The sequence below is a fragment of the Gadus chalcogrammus genome, chromosome 12 (assembly GCF_026213295.1).
Source record: "Gadus chalcogrammus isolate NIFS_2021 chromosome 12, NIFS_Gcha_1.0, whole genome shotgun sequence".
In the NCBI taxonomy this organism is placed as follows: domain Eukaryota; kingdom Metazoa; phylum Chordata; class Actinopteri; order Gadiformes; family Gadidae; genus Gadus; species Gadus chalcogrammus.
Window position 1 is genome coordinate 31,211,530 of NC_079423.1, and position 25,075 is coordinate 31,236,604.

The 25,075-nt window shown below is 49.5% G+C and overlaps 3 protein-coding genes across 6 annotated transcripts in view; all 3 read left to right on the forward strand.

The window, feature by feature from the left end:
• Positions 1-13,346, forward strand: part of ddr2a (discoidin domain receptor tyrosine kinase 2a) — a 28,846-nt gene extending 15,500 nt beyond the window's left edge. The window contains exons 4-18 of one of the 3 annotated variants that reach the window (XM_056604679.1): positions 1,010-1,221; positions 1,457-1,476; positions 2,149-2,296; positions 2,817-2,919; positions 3,690-3,873; positions 4,543-4,783; positions 5,119-5,184; positions 5,676-5,812; positions 6,569-6,776; positions 7,243-7,478; positions 8,375-8,502; positions 9,098-9,295; positions 9,672-9,906; positions 10,637-10,786; positions 11,020-13,346. In XM_056604679.1, the coding sequence (XP_056460654.1) occupies positions 1,010-1,221; positions 1,457-1,476; positions 2,149-2,296; positions 2,817-2,919; positions 3,690-3,873; positions 4,543-4,783; positions 5,119-5,184; positions 5,676-5,812; positions 6,569-6,776; positions 7,243-7,478; positions 8,375-8,502; positions 9,098-9,295; positions 9,672-9,906; positions 10,637-10,786; positions 11,020-11,151 (2,398 nt within the window). In that variant the 3' untranslated portion in view covers positions 11,152-13,346. Of the gene's footprint in view, positions 1-1,009; positions 1,242-1,456; positions 1,477-2,148; positions 2,297-2,816; positions 2,920-3,689; positions 3,874-4,542; positions 4,784-5,118; positions 5,185-5,675; positions 5,813-6,568; positions 6,777-7,242; positions 7,479-8,374; positions 8,503-9,097; positions 9,296-9,671; positions 9,907-10,636; positions 10,787-11,019 lie in introns of all 3 variants that reach the window. The other 2 variants (XM_056604678.1, XM_056604680.1) reach the window with 2 other exon arrangements.
• A 104-nt stretch (positions 13,347-13,450) lies between these two features.
• hsd17b7 (hydroxysteroid (17-beta) dehydrogenase 7) lies at positions 13,451-17,965 on the forward strand. Of its 2 annotated transcripts, XM_056604719.1 has the most exons (9): positions 13,452-13,606; positions 13,989-14,192; positions 14,373-14,465; positions 14,583-14,697; positions 15,424-15,618; positions 16,544-16,657; positions 16,966-17,022; positions 17,143-17,241; positions 17,399-17,965. In XM_056604719.1, exons 1-9 carry the CDS (start codon positions 13,572-13,574, stop codon positions 17,486-17,488), a joined length of 1,002 nt encoding a protein of 333 aa, XP_056460694.1. In that variant the 5' UTR covers positions 13,452-13,571; the 3' UTR covers positions 17,489-17,965. The 2 variants fall into 2 exon arrangements, 1 of the variants encoding a protein (XP_056460694.1); XR_008897186.1 differs by lacking the exons at positions 17,143-17,241; positions 17,399-17,965 and having other exon boundaries at positions 13,451-13,606; positions 15,424-15,566.
• Positions 17,966-19,847: 1,882 nt separating this feature from the next.
• Positions 19,848-24,580, forward strand: serbp1a (SERPINE1 mRNA binding protein 1a). Its single transcript, XM_056604711.1, is given in 10 exon segments — positions 19,848-20,208; positions 21,452-21,647; positions 21,753-21,905; positions 22,051-22,122; positions 22,238-22,315; positions 22,433-22,604; positions 22,891-22,935; positions 23,068-23,195; positions 23,197-23,275; positions 23,404-24,580. Coding segments are annotated over 10 exon segments (1,239 nt in total). The 5' UTR covers positions 19,848-19,952; the 3' UTR covers positions 23,464-24,580.
• Positions 24,581-25,075: the final 495 nt, after the last annotated feature.

Genomic DNA, 25,075 nt, shown 5'->3' on the forward strand with positions numbered 1-25,075 from the left:
CGCCATGCCTGGTGCCTCTCACCGCTGTCAGCTCCTCTCTCTCTCTCTCTGTGTGTGTCTCTCTCTCACCGCTGTCAGCTCCTCTCTCTCTCTTTGTGTGTGTCTCTCTGTCAGCTCCTCTCTCTCTCTTTGTGTGTGTCTCTCTCTCACCGCTGTCAGCTCCTCTCTCTCTCTTTGTGTGTGTCTCTCTCTCACCGCTGTCAGCTCCTCTCTCTCTCTTTGTGTGTGTCTTTCTCTCCTCCTAACCCAGAATTAACCGTGTCAAAGGAAATTACGACTCCGGTGCAGAGCGAGGTGTTTTTATAGGAGCCCGCTTTACTTTCCTCTCAGCTTACCTTCTCCATCCTGTTCTAATTTCTCCTCTACCACACTTACGTGGGTGTGTGTGTGTCCACACACCAACGATCCCACTCTGACATGTCTGCTGGTCTGCCTTCCTCTTTGTCTGTCCCCGTCACTGTGTGTCAGTCTCCCTCTTTCTCTCTTTCTCTCTCGCTCCTTCTCTCTCTATCAATTCACCTTCATTCAACCGTTCAGTTCAGTTCAGTTCAGAACTGAACTGAACTGAACGGTTGAATGAAGGTGATTTGATAGAGAGAGAAGGAATAAAGCTTTGTGTTGTGTTTCCAAAGCCAGGAAATAAACAAAATTAATTATGTAAATACATTTTAGAGAATCAGAATCAGAATCAGAATTATTTGATTATTATTGTACAAGAACATAGGAGTACAATGTGTATGCTTGGTTCCTCAACAGCCACATAGCAGCAACAATACAAGATAAAGTTAATAAGATAGTAAAAATTAAAAAGTATAAAAGTAAGTAGCAGAAGTGGTACTGGTACCGGCCACGGTTGATTCTAGTGCAAAATGCTGTGCAAACTACAGAAATATGTATTTATAGTCTATAGTCTGTTGTTGTAGTGTGCGTGGGGCAGGTTTTGGGGGTCGTGGATTCCCCCAGGAGCCGGACTGCTTGTCTAACCCCCCCCCCCCACCCCCACCCCCAGGCTGGAGCAGGAGGAGGCGGACGGGGCCTGGTGCCCCGAGGGCACGCTGGAGCCCGACACGCTGAAGGAGTTCCTGCAGGTGGACCTGCGCTCGCTCACCTTCATCACGCTGGTGGGCACGCAGGGCCGCCACGCCGGGGGCATCGGCAACGAGTTCGCCCACCGCTACCAGCTGCAGTACAGCCGGGACGGCAGCCGGTGGGCGGTCTGGAGGGACCGCACCGGGCAGCAGGCGAGTGGGGGGGGGGGCCGGGGGCGGGGGCCGCACCGGGCAGCAGGGGGGGGGGGGGGGGGGGGGGGCCGGGGGCGGGGGCGGGGACCGCACCGGGCGGCAGGCGAGTGGGGGGGGGGGCCGGGGGACCATACAGGCCAGCAGGCGAGTGGGGGGGGGGGCCGGGGGACCGCACCGGGCAGCAGGCGAGTGGGGGGGGGGGGGCCGGGGGGGGGGGGACCGCACGGGCCAGCAGGCGAGTGGGGGGGGGGATATGCGCACACACAAAGTCACAGGCAGAGAGATAGACAGGCAAGCAGAGAGACAAACAGAGAGGCGGGCAGAGAGACAGACAGACATGCGGGCAGAGAGACAGACAGACATGCGAACGGAGGGACAGACAGACAGGCGAGCAGAGAGACAGATAGAGACTTTATTGTCATTGCACATGTCACAGGTACAGAGCAACGAAGTTACCAGTTACATCCCGTCCAAGAAACATAAAACGACATTGTGGGGAGACAGTAGGACAGAGAGTATCCTTTCTGCATCCAAAAGCCGAACCCGGGACCTCGATAACGTCATCCTGATCTTTGGGCGGTCAATCATAAACACAGTGGTTTTATGGCTCTAATTTAGCCTTTAATTGATTCTAGATGCTGGCCTGCAGCAGACTGCGGGTAAAGAGGCACGTAGCCTACTCTTATTGCTTGGCACCTGGGCCCCTTATCTCTGCTGATATACCGGCAGGCGGAGAGGAATGTCGACCGCGTACATTGACCAAAACACATGATGATGATGATGATGATGATGATGATGATGATGTTGATTCAAATGAAGACCGTGCCAATGATGTGGGTGTCGACGAGGAGGCCGATGGCAGAGAGCCCGGCTCAAAGGTCTGTTGTGTTGACGTTTGGTGAAGCAGGTCATAGCAGGAAACCGCAACGCCTACGACATCGTGCTGAAGGACCTAGAGCCGCCCATCATAGCGCGCTCCGTGCGCTTCATACCTGTCACCGACCACTCCATGAACGTCTGCATGAGGGTGGAGCTCTACGGCTGCGAGTGGCTGGGTGAGGCGCACGCACGCACGCACACACGTACACGTGCACGCAACCGGTGTGAGATAAAGGCAGTGCGGTATCATTATTATTGGCATATGCTTTATGAGACATATGCTATACAGATCAATGTTTATGTGTGGAAGTCACCATAGTCATATGATTATGTGGTTTTATAGAAGGAGGACTCTAGTCTTACTATCTGGGATTATCATAAAATAATTTATTGGCTCATAAAGACTTGAGCGGGGTTTATCTTTTGACGGTAAACGTCAATAAATGTGTTTATAATAAAAGTCTGGTCATCGTTTCACACTTGCTGACTGCTGATCAATATTGGCATCAGTAACAGTTTTGGTTTAAACACGTTCAGCAAAAAGTTTTGTCTATTTTGTACTCGTATATGAACATCTGCTTCTCTCTCTCTCTCTCCCCCCCCCCCCCCCCCCCCCCTCTCTCTCTCTCTCTCTCTCTCTCTCTCTCTCTCTCTCTCTCTCTCTCTCTCTCTCTCTCTCTTCTCCCTTTCTCTCAGACGGCCTTGTATCTTACAACGCTCCCGTTGGTGAACAGATGAACTTGCCCAGTTTCCCCGTGTACCTCAACGACTCGGTCTACGACGGAGCCGTGATCCACAGGTGTGTGTGCGTGCGTGCGTGTGTGTGTGTGCGTGTCTGCGAGAGCACTTGACCGTGAGGATTTCCTTGCAATCCCTCCAACGATCCTATTTCTCCTGATCGTTTGGCTCCCCTCTGTCCCCTTTACGGCTCTTTTCCTGTCTGCTTCAATCAGTGTCCTCATGAAAAAACCGTCATGAAAGCCACGGTCACGATTAATTGCAGCCTGTTGACATGAGGTTACCATGGCTACAGCGAGACAAACGGGCCGAGCCTCGGTCATGTGGTTTCAACATCTGTAGTAACGTGTGCGAGTCCTTGAGTCAACCGGAATAAAATGACCCTGGAAACAAACGATGGAAAGAGGAAGAGCCAATCGGCGATCTGAGTTGTGTTGCCTTGGTTGTTTTACGGCTCTGTGAATGACGTCCTGCGTGACACACAACTCGGCCACGTCCTAATATGACGAGCAATACATTATGACTCAATGCTGCCATCTAGTGGTGGCGGGGGGGACTTCGGCAGATATCGACAGGGTGATGATTAGGACCTCTGCATAACCAACCCGTCCCTCCCCTCCTTCTTATTGTATGTTGTGCGTCCTGGCACTTAATGAACGCACTTATTGTATGTCATACTTACCTTTTTTGTTGCATACGGGGAATAAGTTAACCTAGTGATATTTGGTGCTTTGCAATTGGTTCTATGAACAGCCTCACTGTACCGACAGCGATATATTGTAGTTGACAAATGTTAATGTAAAGACGATGCTACTGGTCTGTTTCTCCCAGTATGACCGAGGGGCTGGGCCAGCTGACGGACGGCGTGTGCGGTCTGGACGACTTCACGCAGAGCCAGGTGTATAACGCCTGGCCGGGCTACGACTACGTGGCCTGGACCAATGAGAGCTTCCCCAGCGGCTACGTGGAGATCATGTTCGAGTTCGACCGCGTACGCAACTTCACCACCATGAAGGTGAGGATTCACCGTTAACTCGTTAACAACATGTTAACAAGTCTCTTCCGCCAGGTCCACTGCAACAACATGTTAACGAGTCTCCCTACAACATGTTAACGAGTCTCCCTACAACATGTTAACCAGTCTCCCTATGTTAACGAGTGTCTTCCTACAACCTGTTAACATGTTAACGAGAGTCACAAGTCTCCCTCCAACATGTTAACGAGCGTCTCCCTACAACATGTTAACGAGCGTCTCCCTACAAAATGTTAATGAGCGTCTCCCTCCAACATGTTAACAAGCCTCTCCCAAAAACATGTTAACGAGTGTCTCCCTCAACATGTTAACGAGCCTCTCCCAACAACATGTTAACGAGCCTCTCCCTCCAACATGTTAACGAGCCTCTCCTCCAACATGTTAACGAGCCTCTCCTCCAACATGATAACGAGCGTCTCCCTCCAACATGTAACGAGCCTCTCCTCCAACATGTTAACGATCCTCTCCCTCCAACAGGTTAACGAGCCTCTCCCTCCAACATGTTAACGAGCCTCTCCCTCCTACATGTTAACGAGCCTCTCACTCCAACATGTTAACGAGCCTCTCCTACAACATGTTAACGAGCCTCTCCCTCCAACATGTTAACGAGCCTCTCCTCCAACATGTTAACACCTCCCTCCCTCCCCCCAGGTGCACTGCAACAACATGTTCTGGCGGGGCGTGAAGGCCTTCCGCCGGGCCTCCTGCTACTTCCGCAGCGAGGCCGACTGGGAGGCGGCGCCGCTGGTGTTCCGGGCGGCGGTGGACGGGGTGGACCCCAGCGCCCGCTTCCTCACCGTGGACCTGGCCAACCACATGGCCAGCGCCATCAAGTGCCACTTCTACTTCGCCGACACCTGGATGATGTTCAGCGAGATCACCTTCCAGTCAGGTACCCAGTCCGGCTAGGGGGTTCCTCAAAATATGCTTATCACATCATATTAATGTTTATAATAATGGTAATAATAACAAAAACCAAATGTGTGTTATGATCAACACAGGACAATAAGAGAACATAGCAATTTTATTGATTCTAGATGATCCGACTCTGTCATTTATCCCAAACGACCGTTTGATGGTTTTACACAAAACTTCCACCTCACCTCAGAACCGGTTCGGTCTGGTTTGACGAATGTATTTATGTTTAATTATGAACTATGTAAAGCTTGTTTCAGAGTATCGTGATAATGATCACTGTATACAATAACATTATGATCTGTTCTTCAGATACAGCCATGTATAACACAACCCTGGCCCCGCCCAATCCAGGACCTCCCACGAGCACACAACCTGGTCAGTGACACACACACACACACACGCACAAACTGGTCAGTGACACACATACCCACACACACACACACAAACACATGCACAACTCCGGGACAGTAACACACACACACACAATCTTGTCAGGGGACACACACCATTTAATTCCCAAATATAAATTGTCGTGCCAATATGGATCAGGTACACAGCTGGGAGCAAAGAAACTCATTGGTGCAAAGTAATGAGATTTTTTACTGACTCACACGCACACACACACACACATACAAACACGCACACACACACACACACCTGAACACAAACACACACACACACACACACACACACACAGAGACTCAGACACACACCCACACACACACACACACACACACACACACACACACACACACACACACACACACACACACACACACACACACACACACACACACACACACACACACACACACAAACTAATGTCCATCCAATCAGAATGTGTCCCCCTCTACCCCCTTTCCCAGGGGGTCACCCCACACACAAAGTAGACGACAGCAACACAACAATTCTGATCGGTTGTCTAGTGGCCATCATCTTCATCCTCGTCGCCATCATCGTCATTATCTTGTGGCGGCAGGTGTGGCAGAAGATGATCGAGAAGGTGAGCTTTGTCAAGAGGACGTGGCCAGAAGCCCGGGCCGTGGTCGCTTTGTCCAGCAAAATATTATTTGCTGTAAAATGCAAATAATATTAGGGCCTGATCATGGAGTTCAGGCAGCAAAGTTACCAAGGATACATTTAGTGAGACAATGGGTGAACAAGACTCTTATAGGGAAACGTTTGCATGGTGGGTAGTTTATACAAAGGTAACAAAGGTGAGAGGGAGTGACCATTTTAGGATTGGCAGGAGAGGCCAAGATAAACTGCAATACACTATGGGTGAAGTGGATATGTCTGCACGTCTGCAAGCAAGGATGCAACAGTTAAAAGATTCTACACACCAAAGAAGTCAGTCTGTTTGTCTAAGTCTCAGACTCGGTGGCTACAAATGCCAACTGTCTTAACATCTCTGTTAGAGAAAGGGAGGGAGGTATTTTAGGTACAGGGAGAATGCATACAATTCATTTTAAATTGACCAGTAATTTCAGAAACAAGGTTAAAGGTGACCTATTACGTCCAGCCTAGCAAGTGGACTGTAGCAAACGTTGCCTGTCTATCCATCATAGATCTAGGTGGACACGCCCACTTGTGATGTCAGAAGAGGCAGATTTCAAAACGGCTTGTAACGGCTAATCACACTCACACCTGGTGGTATAATATGTCACCCTTAATATAATTTTGTATATTTGTATATTATAGTTATGATTGATATTTCCACCAGATGACCGCAGTGTCCCCCCCCCCTCCCTCCCTCCAGGTCTCCCGCCGGATGCTAGACGACGAGCTCACGGCGAGTCTGTCCATCCAGAGCGAGACGTTCGCCTTCAGCCACACCAACGCGTCGGCCGCCGCCAGCGAGCAGGAGTCCGACGCCACGTACGAACGCATCTTCCCCCTGGGGGGCGACTACCAAGAGCCCTCCCAGCTCCTCTGCAAGATGCCCGAGTTCACGGCCGAGGAGCCTGGTGGGGACACACGCACACGCACACAGACACGCACGCACGCCGAACACACACAAACACAGACACAGACGCACACACACAAACACAGACATAGACACACACAAACTAAGCACAGACAAAGGTGAACACAGACAAACACACACGCACGCAAACGCACACCCACGCAGACATAGACACACACAGACGCACACGCACTCAGACAGAGAGACAGAAAAACGCACACACAGATAAACACACACAGGCAAACGCACACTCTCACGCAGACAAAGACACACGCACGCACACACGCATGCGCACACACACGCGCGCACCAACGCGCACACACAAACATAGACACATGCAGACATAGACAAACGCACGCACACACATACAGTCAAACTCTCACAAACACACACAGACAAACACACACACACACCTTCTTACCGTTGTACCAGTGGTCTAACGTACGGCCGGTCCTGATGCTGCACAGCGGCGTCTACCAGCGCCGCCGCCTCCAAGCCCCCCGGCACGGCCCCGGCGCCGGACGGCGTCCCCCACTACGCCGAGGCCGACATCGTCCACCTGCAGGGCGTCACCGGCGGCAACACCTACGCCATCCCCGCCGTGGCCATGGACCTGCTGTCGGGGAAGGATGTGGCCGCGGAGGAGTTCCCCCGGAAGCTGCTCACCTTCAAGGAGAAGCTGGGAGAAGGACAGTTCGGAGAGGTACGGGGAGCTCCTCCTCACCGACGGGACTGTGAGGAGCGCCGGGATGGCCCATCCTCAGAGAATACATCATGCCCTCTAAGGCTCGACTTACCAAGGAAATACTTCTTTCTCATCTCCTTTCCTCTCCCCTCTACTCTCCTCTCCTCTCATTCCCTTTCCGCTCACCTTCTCCTGTCCTCTCTCCTCTCCTCCCCCCCCCTCTCCTCCCCTCCTCCCCTCCTCCCCTCCTCTCCTCCTCCTCCTCCTCCTCCTCCTCCTCCTCCTCCTCCTCCTCCTCCTCCTCCTCTCCTCTCCTCTCCTCCTCCCCCTCTCCTCCCCTAATCTCCTCCTCTCTGCTCCTCCTCTCCTCCTCTCTGCTCCTCCTCTCCCCCTCTCCTCTCCTCCTCTCCCCCTCTCCTCTCCTCCCCCCCCCTCTCCTCCCCTCCTCCCCTCCTCCTCCCCTCCTCCTCCCCCTCTCCCCCTCTCCTCTCCTCCCCCCGCCCTCTCCTCCCCTCCTCCCCTCCTCCCCTCCTCCCCTCCTCTCCTCCTCCTCCTCCTCCTCTCCTCTCCTCTCCTCCTCCCCCTCTCCTCTCCTCATCCTCTCCTCCCCTCCTCTCCTCCTCCTCCTCCTCCTCTCCTCTCCTCTCCTCCTCCCCCTCTCCTCCCCTAATCTCCTCCTCTCTCCTCCTCCTCTCCTCCTCTCTGCTCCTCCTCTCCTCCTCTCTGCTCCTCCTCTCCCCCTCTCCTCTCCTCCCCCCCCCTCTCCTCCCCTCCTCCCCTCCTCTCTGCTCCTCCTCTCCCCCTCTCCTCTCCCCTCCCCTCCTCTCCCCTCCTCTCCTCCCCCCCCCCTCCTCCCCTCCTCCCCTCCTCCCCTCCTCCCCTCCCCTCCCCTCCTCCTCCTCCTCCTCCTCCAGGTCCACCTGTGCGAGGCGGAGGGCCTCCAGGAGTTCATGGCGGAGGAGTTCTCCTTCGACGTGGACGAGGGCCAGCCGGTCCTCGTGGCGGTCAAGATGCTCCGCGCCGACGCCAGCAAGAATGCAAGGTACTCAACGCACGCTGGTGTCTCAGGCCTCCTCGGTCTCTCTCTAGTCTCTCTCTCTCTCTCTCTCTCTCTCTCTCTCTCTCTCTCTCTCTCTCTCTCTCTAGTCTCTCTCTAGTCTCTCTCTAGTCTCTCTCTAGTCTCTCTAGTCTCTCTCTAGTCCCTCTCTAGTCTCTCTCTCTCTCTCTCTCTCTCTCTCTCTCTCTCTCTCTCTCTCTCTCTCTCCTCTCTAGCCTCTCTCTAGTCTCTCTCTCTCCTCTCTAGCCTCTCTCTAGTCTCTCTCTAGTCTCTCTCTAGTCTCTCTCTCTCTCTTTCTCTAGTCTCTCTCTCTCTCTCTAGTCTCTCTCTCTCTCTCTCTAGTCTCTCTCTCTCTCTAGTCTCTCTCTAATCTCTCTCTAGTCTCCCTCTCTCTCTCTAGTCTCTCTCTAATCTCTCTCTAGTCTCTCTCTCTCTCTCTAGTCTTTCTCTAATCTCTCTCTAGTCTCTCTCTCTCTCTCTAGTCTCTCTCTAATCTCTCTCTAGTCCCTCTCTAGTCTTTCTCTGGTCTCTGAAGCTGTGGGAAACAAATGATAAAGTAAATGGTGTTTCCGCGCACTAGGAATGACTTCCTGAAGGAGATCAAGATCATGTCGCGCCTGAAGGACCCCAACATCATCCGGCTGCTGGCCGTGTGCATCTACAGCGACCCCCTGAGCATGATCACAGAGTACATGGAGAACGGGGACCTCAACCAGTTCCTCTCCCGCCACCAGGCCCCGGGGCCACTGGCCGCACTCAGCACAGCCCCCACCGTCAGGTGAGGGGGGGGGGGGGGAGAGGGGATAGGGGGAGAGAGGGGGCGGGGAGAGGGAGAGAGAGAGCGAGACGGAGAGAGATGGGGGGGAGAGAGAGGGAGAGGGGGAGGAGAGGGAGAGGGGGGGATAGGGGGAAAGAGGATGGGGAGAGGGAGAGAGAGAGGGAGAGGGGGGGAGAGAGAGGGAGGGGGGGGAGAGAGAGAGAGAGAGAGAGAGAGAGAGAGAGAGAGAGAGAGAGAGATGGGGGGGGAGAGATGGGGGGGAGAGAGAGGGAGGGGGGGAAAGAGGGAGGGGTGTGGGTTGGTTACGTCATAATAATCTTTTCACACTAAATCGTTCTCCCCCCCCCTCCCTCCCTCCCGCCCTCCCTCCCTCCAGCTTCAGCGACCTGTGTGACATGGTCACCCAGATCGCCTCGGGGATGAAGTACCTCTCGTCTCTGAACTTTGTCCACCGAGACCTGGCCACCCGGAACTGCCTGGTGGGGAAGAGCTACACCATAAAGATCGCCGACTTCGGCATGAGCAGGAACCTGTACAGCAGCGACTACTACCGCATCCAGGGACGGGCCGTGCTGCCCATCCGCTGGATGTCCTGGGAGAGCATCCTGCTTGTGAGCACACGGACCTTCAACGCCGCGTTCACATTCACACTGCGTCCGTCCATCGACGGATCTCATTGGCTTAGCATGGGGCGCTCTCGAAATGCATTGTGGGTCCGTCCGTTCTGTCGCCTCCGTTGCCTGCGTCAAAAAGTTGAGAATTATTCCAACTTTTCAGGAAGTGACGGATCCATCGGTCAATCGGATTGCGTTATGCAAATATACGCAAATACACTGTCCAATGAAATCGCCTTTGTAATACAACCCGGGAAATCACGTGGATGCCTCAAAAAGCCCCCATCCGTCGACGGACAGAGGTAGTGTGAACGCGGTGTAACCCTTTAAAGATCCCATATCATGCCCTTTTAGGGATAATAATTGCATTACATTACACTTAATATTCTCACACTGTTAATTTCTGGAAAAACAATTTCTGCTGTGATTGGTCAGCACGCCCACTTTGCTGCGATTGGACGAACGCTTTGCGCGTGTGTCTACAAATTCACATCCCGGAGAAGTTGTAAACATTGCGGGAGCCAGGAGGCGAGACTTCTGCGCTTCAGCACCGCCCACTGCGCAGTCTGACGTCACAATGTTACGAAGTAAAGTTTGAGCGCAAACAAGTTGTTTCCCGCACCTAATGAGGGGCGTTCTCGGTGGGCTGGCTCAGACTTCTATTTATCTAGCTTAGCAGACGTAAAACATGTTTATAGACGGTAGATGATCTTTTTCCTTCCTCCAGGGTAAGTTCACCACAGCCAGCGACGTGTGGGCCTTCGGGGTGACGGTGTGGGAGATGCTGACCTTCTGTCAGGAGCAGCCGTACTCCCAGCTCAACGACGAGCAGGTCATCGAGAACACCGGCGAGTTCTTCCGGGACCAGAAGAGACAGGTACTCATTCAGCACTCAGCATCTGCAACCTTTCTACGTATGTTACTGATCACGTAGGTGATATAGGGTGTGTTTTGATTGAGTCTCATGGTTCTCATGTATTTGTTTGACTGCTGGCCTTTGCTAATAATTCAACTACAAGAGAAAAAAACCCATCCATGCCTCTGGTTGGGTACCCTGGTTGAACGTATTCACACAACAAACTGCGGCTCACGTGTCTTTCCTGGCTGTAGATCTACCTGCCCCAGCCAGCGTTATGTCCAGACCCTCTCTACAAGACCATGCTGAGCTGCTGGAGGAGGAACAGCAAGGAGAGGCCCTCCTTCCAGGAGATACACCGAGCCCTGCTGGAGAGCCAACCCTGACCCAGGAAATACACCGAGCCCCGCTAAAGGGCCAGGCCTGACCCAGGAAATACACCGAGCCCCGCTAAAGGGCCAGCCCTGACCCAGGAAATACACCGAGCCCTGCTGTAGGGCCCGCCCTAACCCAGGATATGCTATACACCGAGCACTCTTGGAAAGCCAGCCTTAACCCAGGAAATACACGAACCCTCCTGGAGCCCTGGGAGGGCTGACCCAGGCCCAACCAAGACACTCCTCTCCTCTCCTATACAACATGCATGAAACAGATCGGGTTTAGAATAGAATCCAGCTTTAAGCTATCTTGTTTGAGCAGAAACTGGTTAGGAAGTCCCTGACCCACCTACCGGGAGTCAGCGACCACGGGGGGAAACACTGTTAGATCAACACCAACAACAACAACAACAACAACAACAACCTAACAAACAGCAGCAGGCAGGTGCACGGACTCAATGTGTGTCTTGATGAGATTGTCTAATGTTTAATACATTTTTATACTATACTTTTATACAGAAGGGCATCATACCCAGACAAGCACACACAAGACCGTTCTAAACTTGCAAGTATTAAAAACAAAGTGAATTGTAGAAATTCACATTTGGCACTTTTTTAACAATGTCGTTTTTTTTGGTCGCTTTTTTTTAAGAGTTGTCATTTCTTATGTTCCAGGTCTGTGGGTTCAATGAGGGGCAAAGATGGAGGCTGGAAGGCTTTCTTGTGTTCTCTGTTGGAAGACTGCTTGAATGTAGAGCAAATAAGAGCAGCAAACCGTCACTGTTAATATCAAAACATGTCGTTTCAGAACAACAAGTTAATGTTTGTTTCATCTCAATAGTTTAGGTAATCTAAGCAATTTATTATACCAGCAAATTGTTATATTCATTAATTGCAGTGTTTGGCAGTGATATTGCAATGAGCAATGTATACGACAATATATTTTCAATAGATATTTCATTATGAATATTTTAATATCCATAATTGTAAAAAAGGAAAAAGGTTACATACACTCATCTGTGTACCAAGAAGCACTTCCGTTTAAAAACACATTTCAGTGAATGGCAGCAGTCAAAATATCCTCATTCTGTCCTTCTGCTTGATGTCTGATCATTTATGTAGTGTTTGAAGATGTAATCTAGTCTGAAATATCAATATCACATCAGTCATATGCTTGAGGGGGGTTGTCTTTTACTCTATCAGTTCCCGCTCTAGGCCAGACGTACCTGTGTGTCACAAGGGCGTGAGTGAGATGTAAGTGTTTACTCATTGGAAGGAAGATAATCGACAGGTTATGTGTTTACCAAAGAATTGTGTAGTTGAGACTTACTACGATTGTGAACTCAGACTATAGAGTGAGACTGAACTGTGTTTAAGTTGCAGTGTCAGATAATGAAATGCAGATGAAGGTATTCTGTGTGTGTACAGAAAGGGAATATTCAGTCTTATTCTTGCATTTTACAAAAAAAGAGACTATTACAGATTGCTTTGTTTGAGGAGACTGGGGTTGTGTTGTGAGAAGCTATAAGGTCAAACATCTCATGATTACTAAACTATTAAATTACTCATACATTTCAGCTATTAATTCAACTCATTGTTGTCATGTTGAGGTCATGTTCACAAAATCAGTCCTTCAGTCTGTATTCAGATTGACATGGCATGTTGTCATTACCTTTGGCCTTTCACACAAAATGGATTCACTGCCATTTCACTTTACGTGTAAAGCTTGTTCATGTTCTTCTTAGCTTCATCATTTGAATTAACATTCATGTTGAACAACCAACGTTACTGAAAACTATCAAGAGATGCATGCAAGCATTCCATTCAAAAACATATTAACCAATTATAAAGGCATTTGAGGTCGTTAAAAGTATGTGGCCCAACTGGTTGCAATTGTATAGTTGTCTGTTCACTCTGCAATTTATAATTTGTTTAGTTTTGTACGAATTTTGTGCTATTAATCAAATTTGTTTTTTATAGGAGTGTTTTATAAAATACTTGTATGCAAAGGTAATGTTCTTTGTAATTCTGCTTTGTGATAGATAAATACCAAAATAAACGTTCTCAATGCAATTCTTTGCCCCAAAGTCATGGATGCAATCATGTCATTCAAATACATGTTGACCATTAAATCTTGGTTTTAGGGTGTCTTTTTAAGAGCTAGTATAATATGACCCATCATAAAGAAGCAACTATTTTCCTCAACTCACGACGTATGACGAGCCGACGATAGCTACGATATCATTGGCTAGGAGAAACTGTGGTATCCAATCACGACGCGCAGGTAGATTCAAGGATATGACGCAAGCTAGGATAGGTGCCCTTGGCTCAGACGTCAGACCACACGATACGTCCATGGATCGGACCATTCATTACACCTTTACTCGCTTTATACATAAAACTAGTTGTTAAAACTTCAACCGAGTAAGATGAATAAAGTGGTTTTGGTGACCGGAGCAAATAGGTAATTCAGCCTTTCACCGACTTATGTCACAGTTAATTGCAGCGAAAGTTTTGCTATTTTATATCTGTTTTACTCATGAGTAGGCCTACATAGGCTTTATTGTACCGTTACATTACACATATTTATGCCAATGTGTGCAACCCTATTATTATGTGCTCATTGCACATAGTAATATGAGTCATCGTTATTTGTCATTCCCTTCAAGTGTGTTTACAAAATCGTGTGCGTGCGTGCGTGCGTGCGTGCGTGTGTGTGTGTTCATGTGGTGTCTGCTAATTAGTATTATCCATTGTGAATGTAAAACAACAACAGCAGCCCTATAATTACAAACGGAAGCATAACAGAAACGCATCAGATAAATACATAACGTCTCCCCATGCAGCGGCGTCGGCCTGGCTCTCTGTGAGCGGCTCCTGGGAGAGGATCCTGGGCTGCAGCTCTGTCTGGCCTGCAGGAACATGTGCCGGGCGCAGGCTGCCCGGGCCGCGCTGCTCGCGTCCCACCCCGGGGCCCAGGTGGGACTGCTGCAGCTAGACACCAGCTCCGTCACTTCCGTTCTGAACGCAGCCAAAGAGGTGAAGCTCAGGTGGGACGGAAATAGAACGACCGAGAGATAAGTCGCTTCTTAACATAGAAGCAGAATGTATAATTAAATTCAAGTCCTAAGGACTGATGGAAGGAAATACCATGATGAAAGTTAAAAGAAATGACAAGTGCATTCAATTGTTGAAATGATGAGTAATATTAATGCTGGTGTTTCATGAAGGTATAGCCAGATGGACTATCTCTACCTCAATGCTGGTATCATGCCAAACCCACAGTTCGATGTGAAAGCCTTTTTCAAAGGCGTCTTTTCCAGGTAAGGTAATGAATTAAATGACCATAAAGGTTTTAGCCAACTCTTGCATCATCCGGCTCATATGGCTGCAAATGTATGATGGAAATGAAGTCGTGTTTTATTGTATTTCTTTGACAGAAACGTTGTAAATATGCTTGCCACTGGAGAGGGTATTCTGAAACAGAAGGACAGCATCACTGCCGACGGAATGCAGGAGGTATTCGCGACCAACCTGTTTGGTCATTTCCTCCTGGTGAGTTTTCATTAGTGAGTTCCCTCTGCATGTCTCCGCCTACCAGGCTGAACACAGCTGCCATGCTTACTTTCATTCTAATACAAATACTGACACATGACACAAGAAGAACCAACGCAGGGCTTCTGCATTCTGGAAAAGTGAAAAGGAAAAATCATTTCCATCCACTTTTCACAATTCTGTTCTCTCCAGCGTACACAGAGATCCTCCCGATGATTCACCCTCTCTGGGTCTGTTAACCACAGCCTAGCGGCTCCAGGTGATTCACCCTCTCTGGGTCTGTTAACCACAGTCCACCAGCCCCAGGTGCTTCACCCTCTCTGGGTCTGCTAGCCACAGCCCAGCAGCAGCCTAGCATGGCGTCCATGCCCTTGGCTCCTCCGGGCCGAGGGGACACCTGACCCGTGACTGTGCAGCAGCACTCATTAAAAATGTAGTGTGTTATTTCTGTGACGCCACGTCTCCTGTCCTGTCCTCCTCTTGAGGACACTGCTGACTGCCAGCTTCGGATTCCCAGCTAACATTCTGCTTAGCAGACACGTTTGTTTGGGGTTTTGAACTCTGCGAGGACATCGGCGATGTTTCGCTGCCACGACGGGGTCTCTGATCCTTCTGGATATCCTGAAAGTATTCAACAATGACAAAAGAACAGCAACACTTTGAGAGCTCTGATTTTCTGATCTGTAAGCATGTTGTAATCACCGCCCCCCCCCCCCTACCCCCCAGGTCAGAGAGCTGGAGAGCCTCCTCTGCCAGGCCGGACGGACCTCCCAGGTGATCTGGACCTCCTCCATCAACGCCCAGCAGTCAGCCTTCAGCCTGGAGGACGTCCAGCACCGGCAGGGCTCCCAGCCCTACAGCTCCTCCAAGTACGCCACGGACCTGCTCAGCGTGGCCCTCAACACGCACCTCAACTCACAGGTCTGCTCCCATTGGCCCTCAACACACAGGTCTGCTCCCATTGGCCCTCAACACACAGGTCTGCTCCCATTGGCCCTCAACACGCACCTCCACACACAGGTCTGCTCCCATTGGCCCTCCACACACAGGTCTGCTCCCATTGGCCCTCAACACACAGGTCTGCTCCCATTGGCCCTCAACACGCACCTCAACTCACAGGTCTGCTCCCATTGGCCCTCAACACACAGGTCTGCTCCCATTGGCCCTCAACACGCACCTCAACTCACAGGTCTGCTCCCATTGGCCCTCAACACACAGGTCTGCTCCCATTGGCCCTCAACACACACCTCAACACACAGGTCTGCTCCCATTGGCCATCAACACACAGGTCTGCTCCCATTGGCCCTCAACTCACAGGTCTGCTCCCATTGGCCCTCAACACACACCTCAACTCACAGGTCTGCTCCCATTGGCCCTCAACACACAGGTCTGCTCCCATTGGCCCTCAACACACAGGTCTGCTCCCATTGGCCCTCAACACACATCTCAACTCACAGGTCTGCTCCATCAGCCCCTCTTCTTCAATGTCTTACTGAGTCTCATTAACCTCTCCTCAGGGGTTTAATAAGACCCAGGGCCTGAGGTCACACCTTGTTCTTGAACGACGGTACTTAGACCACTAGAGTTCTCTGCTTGTCTGGGACCTGTTCTATTGGTTTGACCCGAGCCCAGTCTGCTCCTTTGTTCGACCGTAAAGGTGAAGTTCGAGTCACGGGTTTCCACTACATATTTGATACTGTTGTACTCCCTGCCGGCGCATAATACAGAAGAGATTGCATCGAATGGAACCTAGTGACCAAGTCAACACCGATGATTCCTATTACCAGGTGATAGCTATCGGCACGGCTGGCTTTACCTACCTCTATGTTCTGCGGTTGCTTTCTAGGGCCTGTATTCATCGGTCATCTGTCCCGGCTTTGTGATGACCAAGTTGACCTATGCCATCCTGCCCGCATTCCCGGATTTTCTGTGGTCCCTGGTTATGCCACTCTTTTGGTTTGTAAGTAGACGTGTTATGGATCTATCAACCTTAACATGTCGATTTATTTTGTTGCACGGTGAGACACGGCAGAAGATTGGGAACCTTATCAGTGAGCAGAGCTGAACAAAATGTCATCACTGGAAATGTATCAACCTTTGGAGGGAAGATATTCTTAGCAAATTAGACGGGACATTTTTGGCTGGATAGAACGATTCTTTGCCATCTTCCATTTTTTGACATGTCAGCATCTACTATGATTGTAGATGATGGTATAAAGATGTGGAATTTGTCATCATTTGTGTGGTTTATTGTCTGTGTTTGCACAGATCCGGATTTTTACCAACACGTTCACCCTGACGCCGTATAATGGAGCTGAGGCTCTGGTGAGTGAAACCTCCTGCGTTTCAAATGAAGCCCAGACGCTAATTCATATCAAGGTTTTTCTGAACATTGCTCAGTCAGTGACGTCTCCCCCCCCCCCCCCCCCCCCCCCCCTCCTGTAGTTGTGGCTGTTCCACCAGAAGCCTGAGTCACTGGATCCTTACTCCAAGTACCACAGTCTGACCTCAGGCCGGGGCGCCAACCACATAAAGCCACGGAAGGTATGGTGGCACATTATCATCTAATGTCTTCTTTTCAATCACACCAACACTGACACTTAAACAGCCTTGTCTCCTCTTCCTCCTCCTCTCCTCCTCCTCTCTCCTCCTCCTGCTCTCTCCTCTTCCTCCTCCTCTCCTCTTCCTCCTCCTCTTGCAGATGGATGTGGATGAGGACCTGTCCCAGGCCCTCTATGTGAAGCTATTGGAGCTGGAGCACGGAGTGAGGAAGAGGAGAGGGACCGAATAACCCTTCATGGTCACAGTAGTCAACCAGAGCTTCAACAACAATGTGCATTGAAACCATTACTGTAATTGGGACAAATTTGAAATATAGATTTTGAATGAAAATAGAATAATATTGAAAATGCTGGGATAATTAGATTGTCTATAAAAATGTGATGTTGTTTAGGCTGTTATAAATATATTGAGTTTAATTTAAATGTATAAATACCTTTTATAAATACTTTTTTTAAATACAATTATATATTCCTTTATAACAATGAAAAGAGTTACCATCTTTTAAGTTCTCACGAAGAAATATGAAAAATAAATCACAAAATATAAATTATTGGGAATATAATATTTATAAATGATGGAAAATAAACCAAATGCATAGGCCTATGCAGGCTACATCACGTTGAAAGTAAATATTTGATAAAACAGCATGGTCGCTTTTTCAGTCACACTTATACATTTATAAAGAATGGAAGCGAAGGATATCTCTTCAGAAGAGCTATACTGGACTGCCCCGGGTCTTGCTCTGTCGGACATGATCAGCGAAGCCAAAGTCGTTGCGATCCAAAATTAAACTGTCGGTGTCGCCACCGAAGTTGATGTAGGTGGACTGAGCGAGCCAGTCTTTGGTCTTCTGCTGCTGCTCCGGGTGCGCAGCTGTGCATAACATCTCCTGAGAATTTGGGGCCATTTGCCACAAATTGTTCTTCGGTGCGTCCAGCCCTATCTCATCGAAGTCCTCTTCCTCGCCGCCGCTCAGTACTGGGTTGCAGAAAGCCCAAACCATCCCACAGAAATAGACGAAGAACCCCCCCATCACCATAATCATGAGCGCGTAGGCTTCTACCATCGCTTTAGTGACTGGCGACATCGTCATCTTGATACGAAAGTTTACCTCCCTCTTTTAAAAGTAGGCTATCGTAGATCTGTAAGACAGAAGGCAGCGGTCGGTGTCTTGTAAATAACCAAAGTATTCGATTTTCGATAAGGATCCCACCTATCCGCAGGCTTGAAATGCAACGAGCGGTGAGGGGATGGCGATGCCTTACCTTTTGCGCAGTTGAATTTTTGTTTTGGATCCTTTGGCCATTTATTATTCCATCCGTCGTGATGACATCCTCTTGTGACCTGTATTTTATCATGCACACGAGTAGCCAACAAACTCTAAGACCGCTGCTGCTGCGCAGCTACTGTCTGCTGCACATCAGGGCGCGTTCGTCTCGCTGCCGTACAAATGAATTCCAGTTTGGAAACATCCCACAGAATGCAGACATAAAGTTAAACAATCTGTCTAGCACAAAAACGAAAAGCTCCTGGAAACGCGCACGCACGCACGCACGCACACACACACACACACACACACACACACACACACACACACACACACACACACACACACACACACACACACACACACACACACACACACACATACACACTCATACATACATACACAGACAATAAATGGTCATTGTTAACAATGGCAAAATATATTTAATTGAATCTATTTTTTGTTTAATCGTTGCTTCCTTGTAACTAAATTCTCCCACCGTTAGCATTAACATACTGATAATATTTTGCGTTAGTATAGTAGGCCTAGGCCTATAAGTTAAATAACTAAGTTATTTGCTTGCACAAACTTCTGCAGGGCAGCCTACAAAAAGATAACCCCTCGTTATCCCTCATGTCTGTGTACGTCAGTGTGGATTAACGTGTGCTATTCCGAAGTGTATCTTTGATGATTTATTTTGTATAAGACATAGTGAGTTCCATAAAAAAAGACTGAGCTCTCTTTCAACCAATTCCCCAATTATGTTATTGAATGTGTTCAAGAAGAATAACAGATTTATTAATTGACACATCCATCCAATGACCTGTACTTTTTTAGTAGTGATATGATGGGGCCTCATTGATTTAGATCATGAATTCTAAATCCTTTGACTATAAGAAGAGCTCAGCATTTCTAGTTAACCCCCTAAAGTTAACCCCTTGCTCGAGTCTAGAGTCATTAGCACCTGTTGTCTTCAGCGCATTTCTAACAGCTCCATAGACAGCACCTGTCGCCCATCTATAAAATACAAAAATGCTGTTTCATTCAAATTGGTTCGTGCAAAATGTTTAAGCTTTGTAAATAATACGAACTACCGTTAGGGGATTCTAAACCTCCTCCTATTTAAAGTAAATCGACCATATGATTAAAAATTAAACGTTTTCCAGCTACAAGGTTGAAAACAAAAATTAGCCGTGGAACTCTGGGTAATGGTGTTGTTTGGATTATGCGTGCCCCGCTTTTTCGATTGGTTCAGTTCAGTCTACAAACTACAAGCCCCACCCCGCGCAGTGTCCTAGGTCCCGGATGTATATCGCGCCGGAAGAGAAGAAGGTCCTTTTCCTAGCCATCTTGTGGCTTCATCAAGCGAAGTGTTCGCACCAATCCTCGTAGAATCGGAGGAAAATCCTGCTGAAGGGGCGCCATCATGCCCGGACAAATGCAAGAAGGTTTTGGCTGTGCCATCACCAATCGGTTCGACCAATTATTTGACGATGAGTCGGATCCCTTCGAGCTGTTGAAGCAGGCGGAGATCAAGAAGAAGGAGGCTGCTGCGCTTGCCGCCCTGAAGCCTGTCGTCCCGGCCGTGAAACCACAGAAAAAGGAGTCGCAGAAAGACAGAAAGACCCCACTGGCGGACAAAAAAGAGGAGTTCCAGGCGCCCGTTCCCATCAAGAAGGATGGTAAGTGTGAAACAGTAATTATCGCATTAAACGTGCATCCAGGCTAGGGGGTTAGCTAGGCGGCTGCTGGCTAGCCCCCAGCGCCCGGACCCCCGCGACATGAGGTCCAGACGGGCCTATTGTGCGCTGGTTCGGTGCCATCAGTCGGATCTCTAGTTTATTTTAACCAGTATCTCCCTAAGCCTCGGCGTGTGGTTCAGACCGAGAATCCCCGGAGGGCAAAACGGCGTGCAGGCCAACTTGTTTTGGCCTCCCCCCTCAGGCCTTCAGTCGCTGCGACTCGTAAGCCTCGCTGCGTTTATTGCGGCATCCCAATCTGACCACCAAACCCCAGAACGCAGAAGCACTAAACGACCTCAATACCCTTGATTATTGTGTATTTTGTGTTTGTGCTGGCGGATTGGACGTCGTGAGACCACGTTTAATACACAAAGGAAATGTGCGTGGGCTGTACAACTAAAGATACTGTTGGTGCATGCAAAACCTCGAATGTGTTGTGGATCACCGAACATTATTCTGGTGGTCTCCAGTCGGGCGCTGTATCTACGGGGTTTGATTCGCAGCGAGGTAAACCTCGTGGCTGCGGTGTGGGGCGTGCTGTACACCGAACTGCCACTTCCCAGTGGCTCACAACACACCCTCGTGGTATGATGTCATCCGCGACCTGAAAGGCTGGTTTCAACACTGGTCGACCACGTTTTGTTTGTTGCTGTGAAAGGCGATTGCTGGGCCGTTCTGGATTGATCTTTGGGGGCATTATCCCCATTACAACACCCCCATACAATGAACTCTTTATGATTTAGAGAGAATTGGTGGTTTGCGGCATATTCAGTAACGTTACACACAATTACTGTTGCATTTGCACACACAAGCGATGGGGTTACTTCGTATTTTTCGGATCCCTCTGAAATCGGGTGGTATCTGGTTGCTGGAGAAGTGATGGGACAGGTGCACAGCCACAAGGCCTCAGCTGCTGTAGGAGCTGGAGGAAGTCTATTTTAGTAGCATGTGAAAGCTACTGGGAGGGCCCAGTCTGACTAGGGTAGAAAATGAATAATTAGTGGTATTTATATTGTTGCCATGTGTTTATTTACTTTGTGGCCTAACTGTACAACACATTCAAGATTTGTTAGAACTGCATGTCCCCCATACTGGTTTATTACCGTCTGACTGGGGGTTTGTTGGAGCGCCATTGTCTAAGGGATGACTTTGTAATCCTAATCCTGTTTTTGTCTCCCTGTAGGTGTGAGGATGAGGGGAATGGGACGGAGGCCGGAGGGTGAGGGCCCGAGGCCCCAGGGACAGGGTGGCCCAGGAGAGGGCAGGCCCCCAGCAGACAGACGGCCGGTGGACAGGCGGCCCCCACGCCGCTTCGAGCGGCCCGCTGGCGAGGGCGGAGAGAGGCCCGCCGGCGAGGGCGGAGAGTTCTCCGTGGAGAAGTAAGTAAACCGAATCAATACCGAAGGCCCACGTCACGGTAATGCATTTAGGTGTGGAGGCGGTACGATGCGGTGAGCTCACCGTGCATCTCTTCCTCTCCTCAGGCCGATCGGCGACAGACCAATGAGGGGGCGCGGTGGCGGACCCAGAGGCGCCCGCGGAGGCGGCGTCACCAGGGGGCGGGGCATGGGCCGTACCGATGGTTTTGACTCCCGAGGAAAGCGTGAATTCGACAGACACAGCGGCAGCGATCGATCGTGAGTGCTTTTTCTTTCGGTTAGGTCGCAAGTCACTATTGCTTTCTGTATGACTCAGTCTTTGCTCGTTGTTGCACGGGCTGAATGTCATTTCAAAATGGAGCTCTAAATTGTAGCATCTTGGCTAAAGCGCGTCTTTCTCCAGTGGCCTGAAGGGCGAGGAGAAGCGAGGAGGCAGCGGATCCCACAACTGGGGAACCGTCAAGGATGAACTGACGTGAGCACACTTTGTTTTGGCTTCATGTTACTATGAAACGGTACCATGACCTGCTCGTTTCAATATCCATTGTATTGGTGTATATTAACACGACACTCTTGTAACATTATCTTAGCGGTGAGCTCGACCAATCAAATGTTACCGAGGAGAACCCTGAAGGAGAGGAGCACCCCGCCGCCGACTCTGAGAACAAGTAGGTCGTGTGACATGGGACTGCATTCACCACCTTGGGGTGAAGGCTGGGCTGAAAGGCCCAGATCCCCCAGAGAGCTTCTTGGAGCCAGACTGTGACGGGTGGTTTGTTTTCCAGGGAGAACGAGGCAGAGGAGCCCAAGGACGAGAGCCCCAAGGAGATGACGCTGGACGAATGGAAGGCAGTGCAGGACAAGGAGCGAGCCAAGGTGGAGTTCAACATCCGCAAGGCCAACGAAGGCGCCGACTGGAAGAAGGGCTACGTGCTGCACAAGTCCAAGAAGGATGAGGTGAGCTGAACCATTATCCTTCATAGTATTCCACTCTAATGAAGATGCAAATCCTACTACTTCCAATTTTTGGAATAGGATGGAAAAAGAAGCATTCATTAAAAATATTTTTGGGACCTATATTAGTTTGATATCGCTTGACTTGTTCTTTTGCAATAGAATCTGACGTCTGAAGTGCTTAGAAATGAAGGAGCTTGTATTCTTTTCACCACTGGCTGAATCCCCCTGAAGGCCGTGCAGATATGTTCCTGTTTGTAATCTCTACCCTTTCTTTACCCTTTAACAGGAGAAAGGTACTCTGATTGAGGCTGAAGCTGATGAAGTCCCCAAGGTTGGTAGCCTTCCTGCTAATTGGTCATCTAATTGTGCCGTTTCTTGTTTAATTACATGTCGCGGTCCAGTAAACGCCCCCCGGTGTACGCCCGGAAAACTGATGGTCTAACCTTACCTCTATCTGTCTCAGGCTGAGGATGAACACCGCAAGCCCGCCAACGACATCACCGCCCAGTTGGAGATCAACTTCGGCGACCTGGGCCGCCCAGGGCGGGGCCGCGGAGGTCGGGGTCGCGGCGAGGGCCGCGGAGGTCGGGGTCGCGGCGAAGGGCCGCGGCGAAGCTCGTGGTGGCGAAGGGCCTGCCGCCAGGCCGGCCCGCGGTGGGCGGGGCGACAAGGTGAGGGTCCACCTGGTCACACGTCATCACACCCCCCACCCGGGGGCAGGCTCTTGTTTAGCTCCGCCTTCGTCAGCAGCAGTTTCTCATTCTGTGTTTGTTCCCCCCCCCCCCCCCCCCCCCCCCAGGCCAGCGGTGTGTCAGTGCCCAACGTGGATGACCCTGAGGCCTTCCCGGCACTGGCCTAAGCCCGGGCACTCCGGAGCCCCCAGGCACCTCCACTATGAGGCTAGCATGTCCCTGGATCCTTCAGCAAAACGTATTGATGGAGAAGACTGTCATCCTCGATGGCACTCGACTTTGAGGACTGAATTTTACCAATTACAAAAAACGAAAAAACAGAAATGAACACAAAAAAACAAAGAAAAAAGAAAAGGACTTCTTGCTACTCTGGAGCAGATTACTGGTAGAGGTTTTGTACTTATAAACAAAGTAGCAGGGGTGTTTTTCATACAGTATTTTTTTCAGAGGTTATGCATTGTTCATTGATACTTTGTAATTGCTGCTTAAAATATTTCCAAATATAAGAAGCGCATCCTTTTGGCTTGGCTGTTGGTCAAGCTTGCTTGCTTGATTGCTCCCAAACATGCCTGGCAGCAGGTCAAACCATGCTCATAAACTGTACCACAATGGGTATTTCATAAAGTTACTGCCTCACTTCACTTGCTGAGATTTCAAGGACTTTTATTTTACGACATGGCGGCGGTTTTCGATTTGTCAAAGACGGGTCTATTCTATGATGCTCTCTTGGGAGAGACTCTTTCAGAAGGCGCTGGTGAGGCAAACCTTCCTCTTTGATCTAGAAATCAAACGTATACTTGGTCAAAACGGCTGTGTATTTTCCTCTGACCCTACGGGACTTAGTCACTTCGACCGGTCAACGGAATTGACGCCGACGCTTTTGACCTCCACTCGACTACAAGTGGAGCGCGTCTCATTGTGGAGAAACTTCTACCCTTGTCCTTTTTTTCGTCTGCACTGATCATAAGCTTAGAAATCTGAACGCCTTGGTGTTTACACTTTAATCAAAAGGCAAGGCGAGAAGTGTTAACACAATTGAGACGCGGGCGTTATTCCAAACCTTAAAACTACAGTTTCAGCACTCCAGTGACATCGGCCCTGGTCCATCTGTGTTCTGCGCATCGTTTTTCTTGACTCCTTCGCCTCAACAGTGACGCCACTGCATAATTGCTCTGAAAGAAATAGCTGTCCATCCTGAACAGCCAAGTGGTGAAAGCTACGGGCTGTGTGAACTCTAGCCCTGCTATTTAGACCTCTGTTGGTAAATAAAGATGGTCGATTCATTTTTCTTGCATTGTCGTTTGTGCCAAATCAATTTTCATTGTTGGTCGAGGCTTAAAAACTCCCGGGTAGTAGTTACTAAACTGAAGTAACTAGCAGTTTAAAGAATCCCTAACTGCTAGGCCACACAGCCTGAGATGTCCACACCTCAATAGGTCCATGGTCCTCACCTAGTCAAACCAAGATGGGCCACCAAGGGTCATCTCAAAGAAACAATAACAATTTTATGAGAAATAAACATTTCAACCTGCAGACGTTAAATTTGGCACCATCCTGTGATCCAGTAATGGACTTTTTTATAAACTTTTGAGGTTAGATGTGGACTAATCAATACGGTTTTTGGAACAACTGATAAGTATGAAACAATTGCAGTATACAATTATTCCCCTGTCCTGAATGTGGTAGTGCACTACAACCTTATTGATTTACTTGCGTACTTGACAGGTCAGACTAAGAAATGAACTCAAACCTATGATTATCTTTAATCCAATAAATTAC

What these genes read in the sequence shown, in the direction of transcription:
- hsd17b7 (XM_056604719.1), top strand. Translation starts at nt 13,572, where the DNA reads ATGAATAAAGTGGTTTTGGTGACCGGAGCAAATAG. An exon ending in ACACGCACCTCAACTCACAG is followed by an intron (nt 15,619 to 16,543) that starts GTCTGCTCCCAT and finishes GTTGCTTTCTAG; the next exon opens with GGCCTGTATTCATCGGTCAT. An exon ending in TTATGCCACTCTTTTGGTTT is followed by an intron (nt 16,658 to 16,965) that starts GTAAGTAGACGT and finishes GTGTTTGCACAG; the next exon opens with ATCCGGATTTTTACCAACAC.